Source organism: Natrix helvetica (assembly GCF_964273705.1).
Source record: "Natrix helvetica genome assembly, chromosome: 5".
Classification (NCBI taxonomy): domain Eukaryota; kingdom Metazoa; phylum Chordata; class Lepidosauria; order Squamata; family Natricidae; genus Natrix; species Natrix helvetica.
Genome location: NC_138551.1, coordinates 80,196,371 through 80,215,230, shown reverse-complemented (window position 1 = coordinate 80,215,230; position 18,860 = coordinate 80,196,371). Strand labels below are relative to the sequence as shown.

The 18,860-nt window shown below is 39.3% G+C and overlaps 1 protein-coding gene across 1 annotated transcript in view; it reads left to right on the top strand.

The window, feature by feature from the left end:
• Positions 1-18,480, top strand: part of MINPP1 (multiple inositol-polyphosphate phosphatase 1) — a 28,546-nt gene extending 10,066 nt beyond the window's left edge. The window contains exons 2-5 of the mRNA XM_081955696.1: positions 2,883-3,080; positions 4,830-4,927; positions 5,438-5,571; positions 15,722-18,480. Of these exons, the coding sequence (XP_081811822.1) occupies positions 2,883-3,080; positions 4,830-4,927; positions 5,438-5,571; positions 15,722-16,115 (824 nt within the window). The 3' untranslated portion in view covers positions 16,116-18,480. The remainder of the gene's footprint in view (positions 1-2,882; positions 3,081-4,829; positions 4,928-5,437; positions 5,572-15,721) is intronic.
• The last annotated feature ends 380 nt before the right edge of the window (positions 18,481-18,860 follow it).

Here is an 18,860-nt window from a genome sequence, read left to right as displayed (position 1 = left end):
TTAAAGAAGAAGGTACAGGTCTGTGAGAGCCAGAAATCTTGCTTGTTTGTAGGTGACCAAATACTTATTTTCCACCATAATTTGCAAATAAATTCTTTCCAAATCAGCCAATATGATTGTTTGGGGTTTTTTTTTACATTTTGTCTCTCATAGTTGAGGTCTACCTATGATGCCAATTACAGGCCTCTCTCATCTTTTTAAGTGGGAGAACTTGCACAATTGGCGGCTGACTAAATACTTTTTTGCCCCACTGTAAGTGGCTGCTGTATTGTGATTATAAACATCTTTTGTACCTTTGCAAAATTTCATGTGAAGGTGTCACAAAGTGTGGAATTGATTATTGCAGTTACCTAGCCCTCTCTAAATATTGCAGGTTTGTAGGCCACATAATGGCTATACAGGGAATGCCGAAAAGTATCAAATTGTAGAAGTACACCTAGTTCCCGCAGCCAACCATTGCAAATAGTACAAGCAGATAGCTTCATGACCATATCACAGCATAAAACCTGGTCTACCATGCAGTTACCAGGTTGTCCAAACGAAGGCCACAGTTTGAAACAGTCCTTTTTTGGCCTGGCACTTGGCTCAAGTTGGACAATGCCAAGCTCTCTGGACTTCTGGATAGAGGAGAGGCTAGCACACCATCACAGCCAAGGCGTAGTTGCCATGCTAGGGCATTGTTCCATCCAATCAGTTATTCAGTGGAGTCAGCCTGGTGTTTGGTCAATTAGACCTGCTGCTGTTGCCGCTTCTGATCGCATTCTCTTTGGCCAGTAGCTTCAAGCCTTCTGCTCTCTCCTTCCAAGCCATAAAAGGCCTATCATTCAGTCTTTGGCCCTGGAATGATTCTTCTTCTTCTTTGGGCAGAAGATATTGCTTTCCCCAAAACAGACCAATCACACATTTCCACAATCATTCCTTGGTAACTGGGGGATGATTCCACTTTCCCCCCCACAAATTCCTTAATATTCTTTCTGTCACCATCAATGCTTGATACATTCACAATTCCTAATAAACAGTCAAATCCTAAAGTTTTGGTACATAATTCAACATTGCACTAGCATTAATAACATTCAAAGATTTTCCCATAAACCTAATTGTGTACACAATACACAATCCCCGTGACAGCTGTATGATTATAAAGCCCAATATCACATAACCACATTGCTTAGCAACTGCAGTCCCACAGTCCAATTTGGTAGTGCAACCCCAGGATCATACAGGCCATTAAGCAGGAAGAGGCAGGAGTCCAAGCAAGAAGAAGGAGTGGGGGTGCCATGGGCAGGCACTACGGAATGTGGTCAAGTGCCACAGGCAGTGCTGCAAACTAGGGTCAGGTGAAAAATTGAACAACTTTTAACTTTCTGTTGGCTCCCCTGTTGACATCACTTGTGGGAAGCTGGCTGGGAATGTCAGAAATCACGATCATGTTATCATGGCTGACTGCGACATAATTGTGAACCAGGATCAAGTGCCCAGATCATGATCACAGGTCTGCAGGGACATTACGCTGTCTGGAGCTTTGAGGACCGGTCGTAAGTCCTCCTCATTCAGTGCTGATGTAACTCTGAACAGCCATTGAATGAGAGGTCATAATTCAAGGGCTACCTGAACTAAATGATCATGCAATGATAAGGTAGATCAGTGAACCCCTCAAAATTTCTTACACCTTCAACGTAAAATATCGGATCTCCATCCTTTCAAGTACTTTATTGTTTTTCTGGAAACAAACAATTTCATGAAATACTATGGGAGAGGGAGCTTTGGCGCTCAAGGCTCAGTTATAGAAGGTCTTATTTAAACCAAGTAATAATAAGCAAAATATGTTCAATAACAGTCATATGCAGTAGGCAACTGTTAAGCATCATTCTGCATCACAGTGTTACGGAATAGTCAACCACTTCCAGTGATCAGTCAGTTAATACCAATGGGTAGACTAAGATACCAATTATAATAGTTGCAACAAGTGATTACTAGCTTCCATTTCCCCTGAATCTTGCATGGAAAACTAAAATCTTGGACTGAGTTGTGATTTCTTTCTTTTCGCCAGATTTTCGTAAATTGATACGATACCATTGCAGGTAAATAACCCGAGGATTCTTGGGAGTGAATCTTGTACCTTGAACACGATCACTCCCTCCTTTCGCCCACACATTCACTAATCGAATGTGCGGCTCGTTAAGTGCACGTTAGGTATTTCAGGGTGGGCAAGGCCATGGGGGAGGGGGCTAGTGATGGAACAGGCCACCCGCTTAAGACTACCCAAGGCCTCCTTGACCCACTGAAATATTTTATGCTCTCCACAATTGCTTCCCCCTCCCAACCTACTGTGCCAGGTCACATACCATGTGAAGATCTAGCAAACTGTCCCTTCTTCAGCCTCTCAGCCACATGCCCCTCTGATGCTCTGTTTAGGCCTCTGCAGGCCAGCATTTTTCTGGCCAAAACAAAGCTCCATTTAGGCCTGCACAGGGTCCACCCCTCCTAACCTCCATTTTGGCTGGCAAAGTGCAGGACAAATGTTGCAAAGCCTCTGGTTCTTTGTAAGAGTGAACCATTGCTGTAGTGCTGCAAGATTTGTAGTTTCGGGACTTGTTCATAAACACTAGGGGGCGCTAATCGCATAACTTTGAATGTTCGCTAAGGGAACGCTCCTAACCTGGGGATTAACTGTACTGTACTGTTTGTGCCACACCCAGGGATGCTGAAAAATGCTTTCAATGGATATTTAGTGAAATCTTTTATCATTAGTAGAAAAGATGTTTACATAACTGATTTAATGCAATTAACTCTTTTTAAGCGTACACTAGTAGTTATAACAGCAATGTGGTGCCATAATGATGAAATAAAGGAATCACTAACATTACTTTGTTTATTTTCAGTTACCTTGACAGAAACATTTGAAATCAATGATAAATTGATGAGATTTTTTGATCACTGTGAAAAATTTATAAGAGACGTTGAAGACAACGACACAGCCTTGTCTGAGGTTGATGCCTTTAAGGACAGCCCTGAGATGATGAAGATAGTGAAGAAAATCACACGTACTTTGTGTCTACCAGCAGAAGACTTAAATGCAGGTAATACTCAGTCTATGAACTCTTGAAGCGTATTGTGTTTGCTACCTGTCTTCGGTTATTATAAGGATCAGGTGGATATGAAATGTTAACCATGATAATATGGCTTGAATTTAAACCTCTTCAATGCCAAAGTGTCCTGATTGTGGGCATTATGTCTCACATGCACAAACGTAGTCCTTTACTTAGGACCACAATGGACACGGAGCTTCCCTCACTAATGATGCGATCATTAAGTGAGTTATACTCACCTTTTCTAGCACACTTGTTGAGCGAATCACCCATGGTCATTAAGCGAATACAACTTTTACGATTGACTTTGCCTGTCGGAAACCTCATGGAAAGGTCACAAATGCGAATCATGTGATCCTAGGATGCAGCAACCATTGTAAATACACACCAGTTGCCAAGCACCCAAAATTTGATCATGGGGCCTGCTACAGTTGTAATTATGAGGACTGCTCGTGAATTGCTTTTTTCAACCCTCATAACTTCAAATGGCCGTTAAATGAATGGCCATAAATCAAGGACTACCCGCACATTTGCCACCAAGAGTAAAAACTGAAACTTGATTCATGTTTATGTGGTAGCCTGGAGAGAGGAGACAGACGTTTACCATTGAGTCCCACTGATTGGAAAGGCTTTGTATGATCAGGTGTGGAGGACAGAAAGGAAGTAACCTATCAGCAATTTTCATGCAAAGCTCAGGTAATTCAATCCCCAAACGTGTAACTGCTGTAGAATATCCACCACTAGCAAGCTGAGTAGCTACTAACTAACAATATCCTTGCCATTGGTCATTTTTTTATACTTCCGTTTAGTAACGCTTGAGTAAATGCACGCTACAGATATTAGGATCACTGTCATTTCAAAAACCTGAATAGGAGAAAACTTTTAAAATTCATCAGAGTAACAGCATGGAGCTTTATAAGCAGTGGGCTTTTTAATTAGAATATCATGAATGACAGAAAATACAGTAAATATAAAAGTAGGTAAATAATTATGTTGTTCTATATCAGGGGTGTCCAAACTTGGCAACTTTAAGACTTGTGGACTTCAACTCCCAGAATTCCACAAGTCTTAAAGTTGCCAAGTTTGGACACCCCTGTTCTATATAGTACGCATTCTTATTTTGTATAGTATGTTAGTGTCTGCTTATGTATGAGAATGTAGAAAAGATAATATATTAAGTTTCAAGTTTCACATTTTGCAACTTGAATGGACAAACATTTGAATCAAGTTTGCAAGCATCTCCAGGAAATAAGGACCTGTAAAATCCTGTTTTTGCTTATACTAATCAAACAAGTTCACTGCAAACCCTTAACATCCATCTGCATATCATTTATGAATAATATAGATACGTTTGTATTAAACCTCTGCCAATTAGTACTTTATATTTTATACATCTTGACATCTGACTGCAAATTGCAGGTGCAGAAATTGTAGATAAACCAATAAACTCCATGTGGCACTATACATTCAGTGGAATTGAAGATTGCCTGGGAAAAGAAGTAACAACTTGGTTTGTGGTACTTCGTCTTTTACTATCGCATTGTTTCTCTGTACATAGGACTCTGTTCCTGGATTATTCCTTCCGTTTCCTTTTTTTCTTTACTGATATGGTAGTATTGTAAAGAAATGTTTCCCCTTTTTTGAAGTGATTTTTTTTTCAATCTGGCCATTTTTGAATAAATACCTTAAAAACTAAGTTAGCTTATTGCTATCTTATTGTTCCTTTTTCCCACCCTGCAGATTTGGTTCAAGTGGCGTTTTATGCTTGCTCTTTTGGACTAAGTATAAAAAACATTAGCTCCCCCTGGTGTTCACTGTTCAACAAAGAAGATGCCAAGGTAAGTGTTGACTACAAGTAGTCCTCGACTTACAGCCAACAACTGAGCTCAACATTTCTCTTGTTAAGTGAGACATTTGTTAAGTGAGTTTTGCCCCATTTTACAGCCCTTCTTTCCACAGTGGTTAAGTGAATCACTCCAGTTGTTAAGTTAGTAACTCAGTTGTTAAATGAATCTGGTTTCCCTACTTGGTTTCCCTGATTGCTTGTCAGAAGGTTGCAAAAGGGGATCACATGACCCTAGGACACTGAAGTCCTCATAAAAATGAACCAGTTGCCAAGCATCCAAATTTTGATCATATGATCAGGGGGGTGCTACAACAGTCATAAGTGTGAAAATTGTCATAAGTCACTTTTTTCAGTGCTGTTGTAACTTCGAATGATCGCTAAACGAACTGTTGTAAGTTGAGGACAACCTATATTATCTCTAAGCTATGTAATGTGAAATATCAGAGTGTCACATCTAAACTGGCATTTTTAATTCAACAGAATATTTAATATTTATTTCTAGGCACTTGAGTATCTGAATGATCTCAAACAGTATTGGAAGAGAGCCTACGGATATAATATTAACAGTCAGTCCAGCTGCGTACTTTTCCAAGATATCTTCAAAAATTTGGACAAGGCAGTTTCAGAGAGTAAAAGGTATTTTTTTGAAGGGGAGGGGAACACTACTTTGGGACTGATAATTGGCAATAATAGATTGGCTGATTGATACTTGATAGCAATAAATTGTCTCTGACCACTTGAATTGTATTTGTACCTAGTATTTCTATTCAACATTTTAAAGCATTTTAGAGATTCTAAAAACAAAATTATGAAATATTTTTTGGTGAATAAGCCATAATCTAAGACAGGCTTTTTTAAAGTACTGTTATAACAGTTTCCCATTGTTTAAGCAAATAGGTGGGGGGAGGGGGGTCTCCTCCAATTCCTTACTCTATGCAGTCTTTCAAACGTACATAATAAATTGATTGATCAATGACAGGTACTTATAATGACTACTCATGGGTGTATTTGCTTTGTGGTATTTAATGATCTCTTCTTTAAAAATTGTTTAAGTGAAGATAAAAATGCCACGGATCCAAATCAAGATACCAGTAAAAATTCCAATTGTAAATACTACCATTTAAATGGCTTCCTTATTACACAGTATCTTCTTATGTTCAGGCACAAATACTAATAAATACATTGGTCGCAAAAATAAATCTACTTTGGATTCCTAGGTTTTACCTACAGTAAATGCTTAACAGCACATAACATGTCATTGAACAGTAACTGCTATGCCTAATTCAAGCATTATTTGGTATCTTTAAAATGCTTGTATTATTGCATGAACACTCTCTAGAAATAATGCTGCTAACAATCTAAAACTGATACTACATGTTATGGTCAACAGTTGCTATGGATAGATGGATAGAAGGATCAACCTTTGTGCTAGTCATCTCTTCAGTAGGCACTTAATCCTAAATAAATAGAGAAGATCAATAAAACAAGGACCTTGAATCATAAAAGGTAGCGGATATAATTTAATTAATTACATTTTTAGAAAGTACTCTTTTTAAAATTACCTTTTTTTATTAAAATGTATATTTCCAGGACAGAAGTCTTTGAAATAAATATTATAACCACAAATCAAAAGTAAATTACCAGTGAATATGAAATAATTCAGAATCAATTGATTAAGAAATGATGAAAATAAGGTCCACATGTTGATATAGGTATAGCATAAATTGCTGTCCAAGGGATCATTTTTTTCCTCCATGGTAATATATCTTATAAAAGATAAGTTCCGATACTGTTGGGTTTTTATGTAGATGCTAACATAAAAGTTGTTCATCCTTTTTATGCACTAATAAGATGAATGGGTTTGCGGATAACTCAGGATCATAACCAACATTCATGATAGTACTAGGGACAAGTGTCCTCTAAACAGACTTTATATAATGGGTTTCTTATGTTAGGGCCCAAAATGAGATCATGTCATCACAGCAGGGGGTGGGATGGGGCTGTGGAAAATTTGAATCCAGGTCATAAGTATCTTTTAGCGGGCATCTGCCGTAACTAGGTTGTACGTTGAGGATTACCTGTACTTTCTTCTGCAGTTAAATTTCCAGCCTAGTCTATCCCTATAGACTCTGACCTTTGGTTCTTTGTTTCAGCCCAAACGAACAGTCCATGCACGGTGTATATTTCTCAGGTGTTTCCTATAAATTTAATTTTAAATTTAATTTTATGGGATATTTTTAGGGGTTTTAAATCTATATTTATATTTACTCAGCTGTACAGTTTCTTTTTAACCTTCTTTTTAACCTCCTCCATATCTATCTTCCTATTTAATAATTTTAACTGTTCAATTATTTAGTTTTTATATGATGTATTTCTTGTATGGACTGTACACCGCCCCGAGTCCCTTTCGGGAGAGGGGGCGGTATATAAGCGCTCAGTAAATAAATAAATAAATACGATTTAGCAGATAGCCATGATTTTGCTTATACAGAATGTTTAAGCCTGACTGCAAAGTGGGTGCTATGATACAACAGCTACCGGAACAGGGTTTTTTTTTTTTTTACATATCAATTGTATGGCTCACAACTTCTCAAACAATTCCCCTTGCCTTCATTATGGATGAAGAGTGGAGACCAGGGCTAGAAGCAGCACTACTTTGGCTGTTTCTATTTTGATCCTGAATTCTGACTAACGCCAACCATAGTTAGACCCATTGCAGCGCAGCTTTTGATTCATTGCTCCATTGCTTTCTATCATGGCTATGTATCCCCATTGGGATCAACTTTACCTACCATTTAACATTTGAGTACAAGTAAAACGTTCATACTACACCTCTTCCGCTGTCTCTCTCATAGCTATTGTGTGCAGATTGTTCTATTTATGGTCCAATGACTTTGAAGCTCTGACAGCAACAGTCATGGTGGAGTTTGTTCAAACATGCAGTGTGAAAGGAAGGATGTGCAGCAAAGCACGTTTCTGCTTCCAAGCTTCTCTCTGAAGAATAGTAAGCCACTAGATTACAGAAGCTAAGCTTAGGTGGCTAAATTTGTCTTGATTCATGGTAGATAGGTTGTGTTGAATCTTGGTAGTCAGGGAACATATTAATGCAGCCATAATGCTTTCAAAAAGCCATGGAATGAAGGGGTGAATTTCTACTTAAGAAAGGAAAACCAATATACTCCCAGCCTTTCAATTATGATTAAGAATGCTGTATTTGGCCTCAGTTTACATTAAAACCATTTAAGGCTGGAGTTACAAACAGGAGTTGTGTACATGGCTATTTGGTTTTTAGTGGGATTTTCAATACATGGAGTTCTATCTCCTAACACTTGATGGCAGTGTAAACACAAAATGTTAGCATATATTTTCATAATGCTGCCTTAGGTTATGTAATTCAATGTGTCAATTTCTTCTTTATATTGCTGAACAAATATAAGTCTGACACAGGAAAGGATTAGGTAATGTGGACCTTTTTAAAATAAAGTAGGATAAAGCACAATTGGGTTGAGTGACTTAGAATGTGTAACTTACAGAGTCAAGATGGTGATAAAGCCACACCTAGAAGACTAAGAAAGAACTAATGGATCAAGGCTAATGTTGCCTTTCTGCTGTTTGAAAAGCGCCCCATTGAGAAAAGAACCAACAATGTCTAGCTGTGAGGGTGTTACCTAATTTGGGTAATGTCTGAGGGTGTTGCCTAATTTAGGTAATATCTGGGAAAACAACAACAACAACCAAGGACACCTCAGTTCAACTCTGAGCAACAAATGGTCTCCTTTATTGGAACTAGAACTAGTTAAGATAAATTTAGTAGAGAAAGTTTGAGGAGACACTTCAATAGCCTTTGCTCCCATTTTCTGCCATTGTAATTCTTTATTTCTTTGCTCATCCTGTTAACAGGTTAATGATTTCTGGCTTTCATATGAAGATTCAACCTTACCTACTTTGTGTACTTAACCTGTATCTTACATGTTTCCTTTATTGCTTTTCTTGAAATTATTCTTACACGCCAAAACCACCTGAGCTTGGTAAACTTCGTTAAAAGGAAACACTGGAGCCTTTCACTGAAAAGCTTAATCCTGGGAAATGGGGATTTTCTCTCTTATTTCCTCCAGTTTTCAAATGAGAGGGGACTTTTCTACAATGGAATGCAGAAAATATATCTATTGTCCCAAAATATTAATAAGGACAACAGAACAATGCTCTTCGGTAACATCCCCGTTTGTGCTTTTGATTTATGTGCAGGTTTTTTTCATGAGGCATACTTAAAACAGAAGATAGAGGCAAGACAAAAATTAAATTAGGTTTAATTTAGTTTATTAAGTTGGATTTAATTTATTTTATATGAATTTGATATAGTTACAAAGTGGTTATGGCTAGAAAGCTAAGAGATAGTGAGTTTTAATGTCACCTGAAAGCTAACTGAGTCACCTTGAACTAGTAACACACTCTCAGCCCAACTCAGTTACCTTACAGGGTTCTTGTTGTGGGGAAAAATAGGAGGAATGTGTTGAATATATTCACTGCATTGGATTATTTGTTAAAAAAAATAAAGGCAGGATACAAATAATAAAAACAGTTATGTTCCATGTAGATATATTTTCTGCATTAAGTTGGAGCCAAAGGAAGGTAACAACATTGTAAAGAAATAAGGAATAATTAAATTTTATTATCTGTCATGTTAAAACTTACATTTCAACAGTGCCTATTGGAGGGCTTCTAGAGATTACACCCCAGGCTTCGGAAGTAGATTGGAGAAGCTTATCTTCTGATTTATAATGTGGGAGGAAAAATTCTTGTTGACCAGTTACCATACATAGAGTAATCTAAAAATATCAAAATGACAAATTGTCTAAAAAAAAAAAGATAAGAGTAAAACAAAAAACTAACACTTCTAGACAATTCTTGCTCTGCAGGTTCACACATTAAAGAGGTCCAACCTAATCATTAGAAAACATCAGTTTGCTAGCTCAAATTGGATATCATATCTCTATCCAGGCTACCAACTTTCTTTCCCTCGAGTTCGGACTCTGCTTCTTTGGAAGCAACTCCTTCTATCCGTAGGAGTTGCCAGTTGTCCTTAAGGGCAGGTCAAAGCAAAGGTGGGAGTTGAAGTTAAAACTTTGGGTTGGTTGATTAGTTACTTTTGCTTCATGTGCTTTTGGGCAAGTGAATGTGTTCTGTTACACAACAAGATAATAGATCCAGGGAAACTTCTTGTCAAGAGTTGAGAAAAACATCTTTTTTGAATAGCATTCAAGGTTTGCTGACCTATGTGGGTGGGACCCTTGTTTTGCTATTGTGCAAACAGGATTGTCAAACATAAACCTTTGCCTTAATAAAAAAAAAACACAAATCTATTTGTGTTGACAGCTTAATACACAAAAAGCTATTGCAAAAAATCTGTCTTTCTAGGGCCGTGACGGAGAACCCATGGCACATGTGCCAGAGGTGGCAGAGCCCTCTCTGCTGGATGCATGCCATCGCCCCAGGTCAGATCTCCATGGCGTTTCTTTCGTGAGCTTCTGTTTCCCTGCAAACGTCGACACAGAAGCTCACGAAAGAAAAAGATCTTGCTGTGCTGCCAGCGTTGGGATGCCCCACCGGCCAGCTGGTCTTCGGTTCTCTGCTGTGCATATGCACATGCATGTCTGCGCATGCGCACATTCACTCTCGCGCGCACACCTTTCAGTTTGGGCATGCAGCGTGCGTTTTGGGCATTCAGTGTCTAAAACAGTGGTTCTCAACCTGTGGGTCGGGACCCCTTCACAGGGGTCGCCTAAGACCATCGGAAAACACATATTTTCGGTGATCTTAGGAACCGAGACACCAATTTTATGGTTGGGGGTCACCACAACATGAGAAACTGTATTAAAGGGTCGCGGCATTGGGAAGATTGAGAACCGCTGGTCTAAACAGTTCGCCATCACTCTTCTAGGGTAACTTGTATCTGTTTCTGATCATTTGTTTTAAGAATCGGTGCTCATTTATATCACTTTTGGCAAACCATTTAATTGTATCTCAGCTGCATAGAACTGGTCAATATTTTAGTAAATCCCAAATCCTCTTAGTCATCAGTATTATGAGAATTTAATATTAGAGTTGATAGGAACTGTGTTTTCAGTGAAGGAAATAAGCCAGGGCTAGATGCACCCTGACTGAAGACTAATACTCTAATATTGGTTGAATTACAAAAACTTGTAAATGAATTTGGCTGAGTACAACATTGTGCCACACTATATTTGTTTAGTCATTGCTTATTACATAAAGTCTTCGCTCATTCACATAGCATGTTAAGCCAAAGCTAATACATTTCATTTTGGCTTAGTGCAATCGCAGTAAGTTTCTCACCCTTCCTTCCCTTTCAGAAATTTTTCTCTTGACTAATTGTGCTAGCCTGATCTTATATTAAAATCACTTATCAGTATAGCAGTAATGCTGTGTAATGAACTAGTAAAGCAATATACTACAAATGTGGCAATCAAACAATTAACTGAACTTTATTGCCTTTTACATGATATTCCAGACCAACCTATATAGCTAAAAGCATTCCTTTGATAATTTTAAACTGTGGACTGGTTAGCTCAGAATGGTAAATCTGCAGGATGTTGTGGCTTGTGAAAACATCCTCTTTGCTCCCATTTGAATTTTCCCAATAATATGAGTAGTTAAACAAACCAGAAATAGAATATATGTAGTATTGGGTTGAACTATGGAGTCCTTAGTGCTCTCTAAGCTTGGTTGTTTGCTTACAGATTACAAAGATGCTTCCCCCCCCAAGAGTCAAATGGACTTTCTGGTTTTACTTTGTAGATGTTTCACTTCTCATCCAAGAAGCTTCTTCAGCTCGGACTGGATGGTGGGGAATGGAAGGATTTATACTCCTTGCAGACAGCTGGTCATTTGCATTCTTTTAGAGAGTTATTGAGGCCACTTGGAGGTTTATTTGTGTCCTCAGGGTCACCTCAGTAGTGCAAATGGGAACTGTTGAAAGGACTGTTTTGTAGACTAGAGATAGATGATGTTGTATCCCTCCCCCTCTGTTGAGAGAGGGCTGTTCAGTTTTGATGTAGATGACAACCAGAAAGTCCAGTTGCCTCTTGAAAAAAAGCACCTTTGGGACAACTAAGACCTGGATGACTGAGAATCTCCATAGAGATTTCCTTGCAGATGTTTCATTAAACTAGTAACATTGACTGTCCGTTGGGTTTGATTACTAGCACTGATGATGTTACCTAGTCAAAAATGAAACAACTTTAAGCAAACAATCAAGCTTAGAGAGCATCAAGGACTCCACAGACCAGAAGTAATTTGTTTTAATGTATAATCTGAATTGGATAATTGATCAGATCAATCTCAAATACACAGGATCCAAAAACAAGGGCTTCCTGGATTACCATCTGGTTTGTGTGGGAACAGTAAACTACCAACGCTAGTCTTGATAACGCATCTAGCCAGACTTCCCTACCTTTCAGATCTGATCACCTTACAGTCTGTATGGGCTTTGACTGCTTGGTTGGATAGAGAGAGTCATAGTCTACCACATTTAAAGAGTACCAGGATAGGAAGGATTAAGGCCGGTTTCTGATTTGTAATCCACTACAGATCTCAGTAATTTGTGCACTAATCCATATTGTTAGTGTATTCAAAACTTTAAATGAAGTACTAGTGCACATATCACATTAGGCTGTTAGATGTGGCTTATCCATATACTTAGAAACCCTCCCAGAATGTAGAAATGGGCTCAGTCTATAGTTTTTTAGTCATAGCAATGAACTACAGATTGGAACTTAAGTATGTAACTACAGTATTTTATACTGATCTCTGTAATGCTTTACAGTATTTAGGCTTTGTATCATCTGCTTTGTACTGCACGCTTATCTTAGTGACTCACAAAATTCCAAAGTTTGCATGACTATCTTATTTATAATCTAACAGAAGGGCTAGCAAATGCATTTTCGGCTTAGCTAAATGTGGCAGACCCCTAGAAATAGTGTATATTGAAAAGCATTTAAAGGAAAACAATATTTGCGCTCATATGCATATTCAAAGAGGGATTTTGCGGTGAAACAAGGGAGAATGGGTGCAGTAATTTAATGGAACAAGAGAAATTAGAAATACATAAAACAAAGTCATAGACAAAACAATCTTAAGATACACTAGCAGGAGAGGTACCTTTGTTTTTATGGATGAGGGGCCTAGTAATTGCATGAGATAGGCAGCCACATAAGTCCTATAAATAAATAAATGGATGAAACGAAAGCAACTAGGACTTTAGGCATTTCTTAAAGTAAGGACAAGCTGTATCTGCGGGGGGGGGGGATCAACCCTTTAGAGCAGAGGTGGGGAACAATGGGCCTTTTTATGACTTGGGAACTTCAACTCCCAGAATTCCTGAACCAGCATGGAATTCTGGGAGCTGAAGTCATAAAAGGGCCATAATTCCCCACCCCTGCTTTAGATATATACCATATTTTCCCTACTATAAGACGCACCAAGGTATAAGACGCACCGTGATTTTGAAGAGGTAAATTAAAAAAAAACAGTTTTTGCACTCTGCAGGCCTCCCAAACCCTCTGGATGCCTCATTTTTTGCAAAACAAATAAATGGGGGGCATGCTGAGCTTTGGGGTGGGGTTAAAAACGGTCTGTTTTTTGCTCATTTTTCATCCCCATTTTCACCCTCTTTTTTGGGGGGGGAAAAGATGCATCTTATACTCCGAAAAATACGGTAAACATGTAGAAAGTCAGTTTGGTGTAGTGGTTAAGATGCTGGGCAAAAAAACAGAACACTGAATTCTAGGCTTCCTTTAAGCATGAAAGTAGGATGGGTGACTTGGGCCAGTCATTCCCTCTTGGCCTAGCCCACTCACAGGTTAGTTGCAAACATCTCAGGAAACTGGCCTCTGTAGTCTGCCAGAGACTGTGTCATTGTTTTTGTTTTTTTTTGAGGTACTTAGGCTAGGGCAGTGGTCGGCAAGCCGCGGCTCGCGAGCCAACTGCGGCTCTTTAAACATTTTAATCTGGCTCTTCTGTGTGCCGGGCGCCCGCTTCCCTCCCTCCTCTCGGGCTTCGGAGGGAAGCTTCTGCAAAACCCCGGCGAGACAAGTCTCCCAGGCTGTAATTTGCCGAGCTGTACTCGCGCGCCTGTTTTCCACGGCGTGGAGCAGCGGCGAGATTCTGGGCGGCAAGCGATGATTCTGGGGGCCATCAGTGGGGGGGCAGGGTCCCCCCTTGCGTTCCTCATCTTCCCGGATGGCCCCCGGAATCATCGCTCGCCGCGCAGAATCTCGCCGCTGCACCACAGCGTGGAAAACAGGCGCGTGCGCACAGCTCGGCAAATTAAAGCCTGGGAGACTTCTTGTCACTCGCCAGGGCTTTTGAAGAAGCTTCCCTCCGAAGCGTTCCGAGGGAGGGCTGTAAACTTCCCTCCGAAGTCTTGGGAAGTTCTGAGGAGCCCCCCAAGCCAAAACGCCGCTGCCAGGTAGTTAAAAGTACCTCTCTGATTCGTCTCTGTCAGTCTCTCTCTGATTCCCTCTCTCACTCCCTCTCTCTGTTCCTCTCTCTGTCTGTCTGTCTCACTCACACACACACTGTGGTCACCTTGTTGAGTGTTCCAATCACATTTCAAATGTGATTGGAACACTCAACAAGGTGACCACAGTGTGTGTGTGCGTGTGTGTGTGTGTGTGTGTGAATGAGACAGACAGACAGAGAGAGGAACAGAGAGGGAGTGAGGGAGGGAATCAGAGAGAGACTGACAGACACACACAAACACACACACAGAGGGGGAGGGAGGGAGAGAAAGATAGACAGACAGAGAGAGACACACACACAGAGTGAGTGATTAAGTGAATGAGTGAGAGACAGACACACCCACATACACAGAGTGACAGAGAGAGAGGAAGGGAGGGGAGAGAGACAGAGGGAGAGACAGAGACAGACACACACACACACAGAGTGAGTGAGAGACAGACACACACACACTCACACAGAGTGACAGAGATGGGGGAAGGAGGAGAGAGAGACAGAGATACAGAGAGAGAGAGACAGACAGATAGACACCCAGAGAAAATGACAGAGGGAGACAGAGAGGGAGGGAGGGAGGGAGAGAGAGACAAAGAGCCAGAGAGAGAGAGAGAAAGAAAAAGAAAAAAAGAAAGAAAGTGGGAGAGGGAGATGAAATTAAAAGCAACAACATACAAACCTGACTTACTCAAACTATCCAAGGAAATGCAAGGCCAATGTTCACATTAGTGGTTGTGACTTTGTCAGTCATTGTCAGGATGTAATTTTCTCTACATTGTAAGGCAAATTTTACGGAATTTAACGTTATCGATAAATAATATCGTTCTAAAGTTTTTATTTTATTAGTTGTGTTATTTGTGTCCTCCCCACCTATGTGGATACTTGCATGCGGAATATTCTCAATAAAAACTTATTGAAACTAAAAACAGTGTACCATCCTATGTATTTTCGGTTTTAAAAATGCGGCTCTCCAAATAAATTTCAATCGTGGTTTTGGCGAGATTTGGCTCAGTTGAAAAAAAAGGTTGCCCACCACTGGGCTAGGGCTTTTAAAATGAGCCCTATTTTGAGGAACTGGACATTATTTGAATACATTATTTGATCAAAGCATGACTTTTTCCAACTGAATTAAATCTAGGTTTCCTACTAGCAGATTTGACTACAGCACCTACTGTAGTAACAAAACAGTAGCTTCCTATTCATCCGAACTTGAGTACATTTGAGTAATCATTTCTTTCTTGACTTTTTAACTTTCCAGGTCAAAACCTATTTCTTCGCCAGTGATCATCCAATTTGGACACGCAGAGACTCTTCAGCCACTTCTCTCACTCATGGGCTATTTTAAAGACAAAGTGCCTCTTAACGCCAGCAACTATCGCCGTCAGTCAAAACGCAAGTTCCGTAGCGGTCATATCGTCCCTTATGCCGCCAACTTGTTATTTGTGCTTTATCATTGTGAGCAAGCTAAGTCTCCGAAAGACGAGTACAAGGTTCAGATTCTTCTCAACGAGAAGCTCCTGCCTTTTACGTACTCGGGGAAAAAAGTTTCTTTGTACAGCAAACTGAAAAACCATTATCAATTTTCCCTTCAGAATTGTGACTTTGCCAAAGTGTGCAGTATCAATGAAAAATGTCCTCGCATTAATTCGTGATAAAGGAACATCGTTAGACAAAAACGATCACCAATGTTTCGGCGTCTGCATATTGTTGGCAAATGGTAATATTTTTGGTTTTGGTTGTTAAGACTGGTGCACTGCCGATGCTGCGGTATTTAAAAAAGTCCTTAAATGTATATTTGCAATTTTTAATTAGTGGCATCAAACTTGGAGCCTTGAAAGAAAGGCATACCGGATATTTCCAAAGCTTGAAACAAACTGATGAAGTTGCTCTGTTCATGAAAAATAACTCTCTCTCTCTCCCGTTCCTAAATCAGGAATCATTGAAAAGTAATGATTTGCTCTTCCGCATTCAGCTTACTCCATTGTGCTGGCTGCGGTCTACTGTGAATAGTTCCAGAGTTAATGAAAATGAAAAATGGTTGCTGGAATGCTACCTTCTAAAAAAAGGGAGGTGGATTTCAACAAGTATTTCTTGCTTTCAATTCCAAGGGACTTTCACATATTCCTGTTAATCTCAGGGAACTTTTGAGGCCTTGTGAATTGCCTATTTATTTCTCTGTATTCCATTTCAAAGGTTTAGCATACATTTGGGCAGCACAGTGGTAACTGACCATTCCATGATGCAGTCATTTATTTCTAATGGTAGACTTTATCCAGTAATAATGTTCATCTTCTAGTACCAGAAAAAGAAGGCTTGTAAACTTGCCATTTGGACAAAGGCCGTTTCAGTATTTAACTATTCCAATTGTCTTCTTCTGTATTCGTATTGAAGGTGAAGAATTAGAGGATTTTATTCCAGATCCAAAAAGATAAAAGTCGTTAGTATACAGCAGATGATTTTTTTTTCAAAACCTGAAAAATGACCTGGAATTTGATCTGTTTTAGGTGTGAAAGAGAGGAATGAGAAATGTCTACCATTCTAACTCTGAAACATCATTTCAAACTTCCAAATACAACATCAAACTTTTGAAATAAAATCTATTTTGCTTGTATATCTCTGCATTTCAACCTCATAATGTTAGGGAACAAATACAAGTTAAGACTGCCTGCGATCCAACTCCTGTTTAAAAAGTAGATTATCTTGCATGTTATAAAGACAGTATATGGCAGTGATGGCGAGCCTTTTCAGCACTGAATACCAAAAAGGGAGAGAGACGGTGTGCGCGCATTCGTCGGGGACACAATCTGGAAGAGGAGTTGCCCAGGGGGCATATGCATGCTGGGAAATGAACTTCCGCTTTCCGTATGCAACGATCAGCTTGCTGGCACACATGCACATGCCAGAAAAAAAGAAGATCAGCTCTTTGGTTTCCGTCACCATCCCACGTGTGAAGGCCAGCTGATCGTCACCTGCGCATGCATGCCAGAAATCCAGAAGAATAGGCAATGCAGCACGTGCCAGGCGACATGGCTCTGCATGCCACTTTGGGCATGCATGCCATAGGTTCACCATCAGGTATATGGTGTTTTTGTGAAAATTATTAATCTTTAAAAGATATATCTATTCTGATTGTGTAAATCAGTATTTTTCAAACTTGACAACTTTAAAATGAGTAGATTTCAATTCCCTGAATTCCCCAGCCAGCATGCTAGATTCATTTTATCAAGAAAATATTTTTAGATTCTTTCCTTTAAAGAATCATTTGTGAACAACAGATGCTACCTTAAAATTTTGAATTTAGGAGATGCAGCTACGGTATGTATATAAGATCAGATATCAAGAGGTTTCATGCTGAAGCAGAAATCTGATTAGAGTTCATTTTGAATCAGCTTATATGTCTTAGCAAAAGCAATTTGAACTAAATGTACTAAATTGGAATTACAATAGAGTTTGAAGAAGGGGATTTTAAATTTGCTTTTAGAGATAAAGGCTTTTAATGAAAGTAATTAAAGGAATGAGTCTGTGATGATAGCTCTCTTGATCAAGATGAAAGGGAAGAGAAGAAGATGATAGTAGCAAGGTAGATAGACTCAGAGTATTGAAGAGTGCACTACTGAAAAATTGGAAGAACCAAGTTGGAAAAAAATCGTATTTCTGTGATGCTAAGAATTTACACTAACTTAAAGGAACATAGTCAATTAATCAAGAAGCCTGTTTGAGACTATTGATCATTAAACTTACTAGTACAATTAAAATCATTATTATAGGCAAAAGACTCATAGCTGCCTTGATTTCATTGCCTTTGTGGTCTTCCATTAAGTGGAATATAGCATGTGTGTTAAATATGTTACTGAATGTAAACTGGATAAGGCTTTAAAAGGTGTGTAGTTCTCTTCTTGCAATTCAGGTTTTCCTTTTGCAAGTCCTTGTTAAACAAATAACTCATCATATGACTCAAGTTCACTATCATTTGACAGTATATTTATTGGCAGTATATTAAAAGTCTTTTATATTGAGGTTTTACTGTGTGAGGGAAATGTTATGATGGATCAAGAAGTTCAAGCAATCAGTTATGCAGGTTTTCTGCTTGATCTGCTTTGGGTGGGAATTTGATGCAGATTAAAGGTGAAGATGGATTCCAGGACGCACATTGGCAACAAAAAAAGGTAGAGTGTGAGGAAGACAGGAGATTTCATGCAGGGAGGGGGAATTAGTGAATGGCAGGGGGAAAAGCAGCTCCCCTCCCACTCCCTGTCCCACTCCCTTCATGAGATCTCCTATTCCCATTTATTCATGAAAAGTAAGCTCAGTTGAGGATAATTATTGGTTAGGAGAAAGGACTTACTTTCCTGCTTGAAGCTGCATTTTGTTCCCTCTCTCCTTATTCCGCTTTGGTG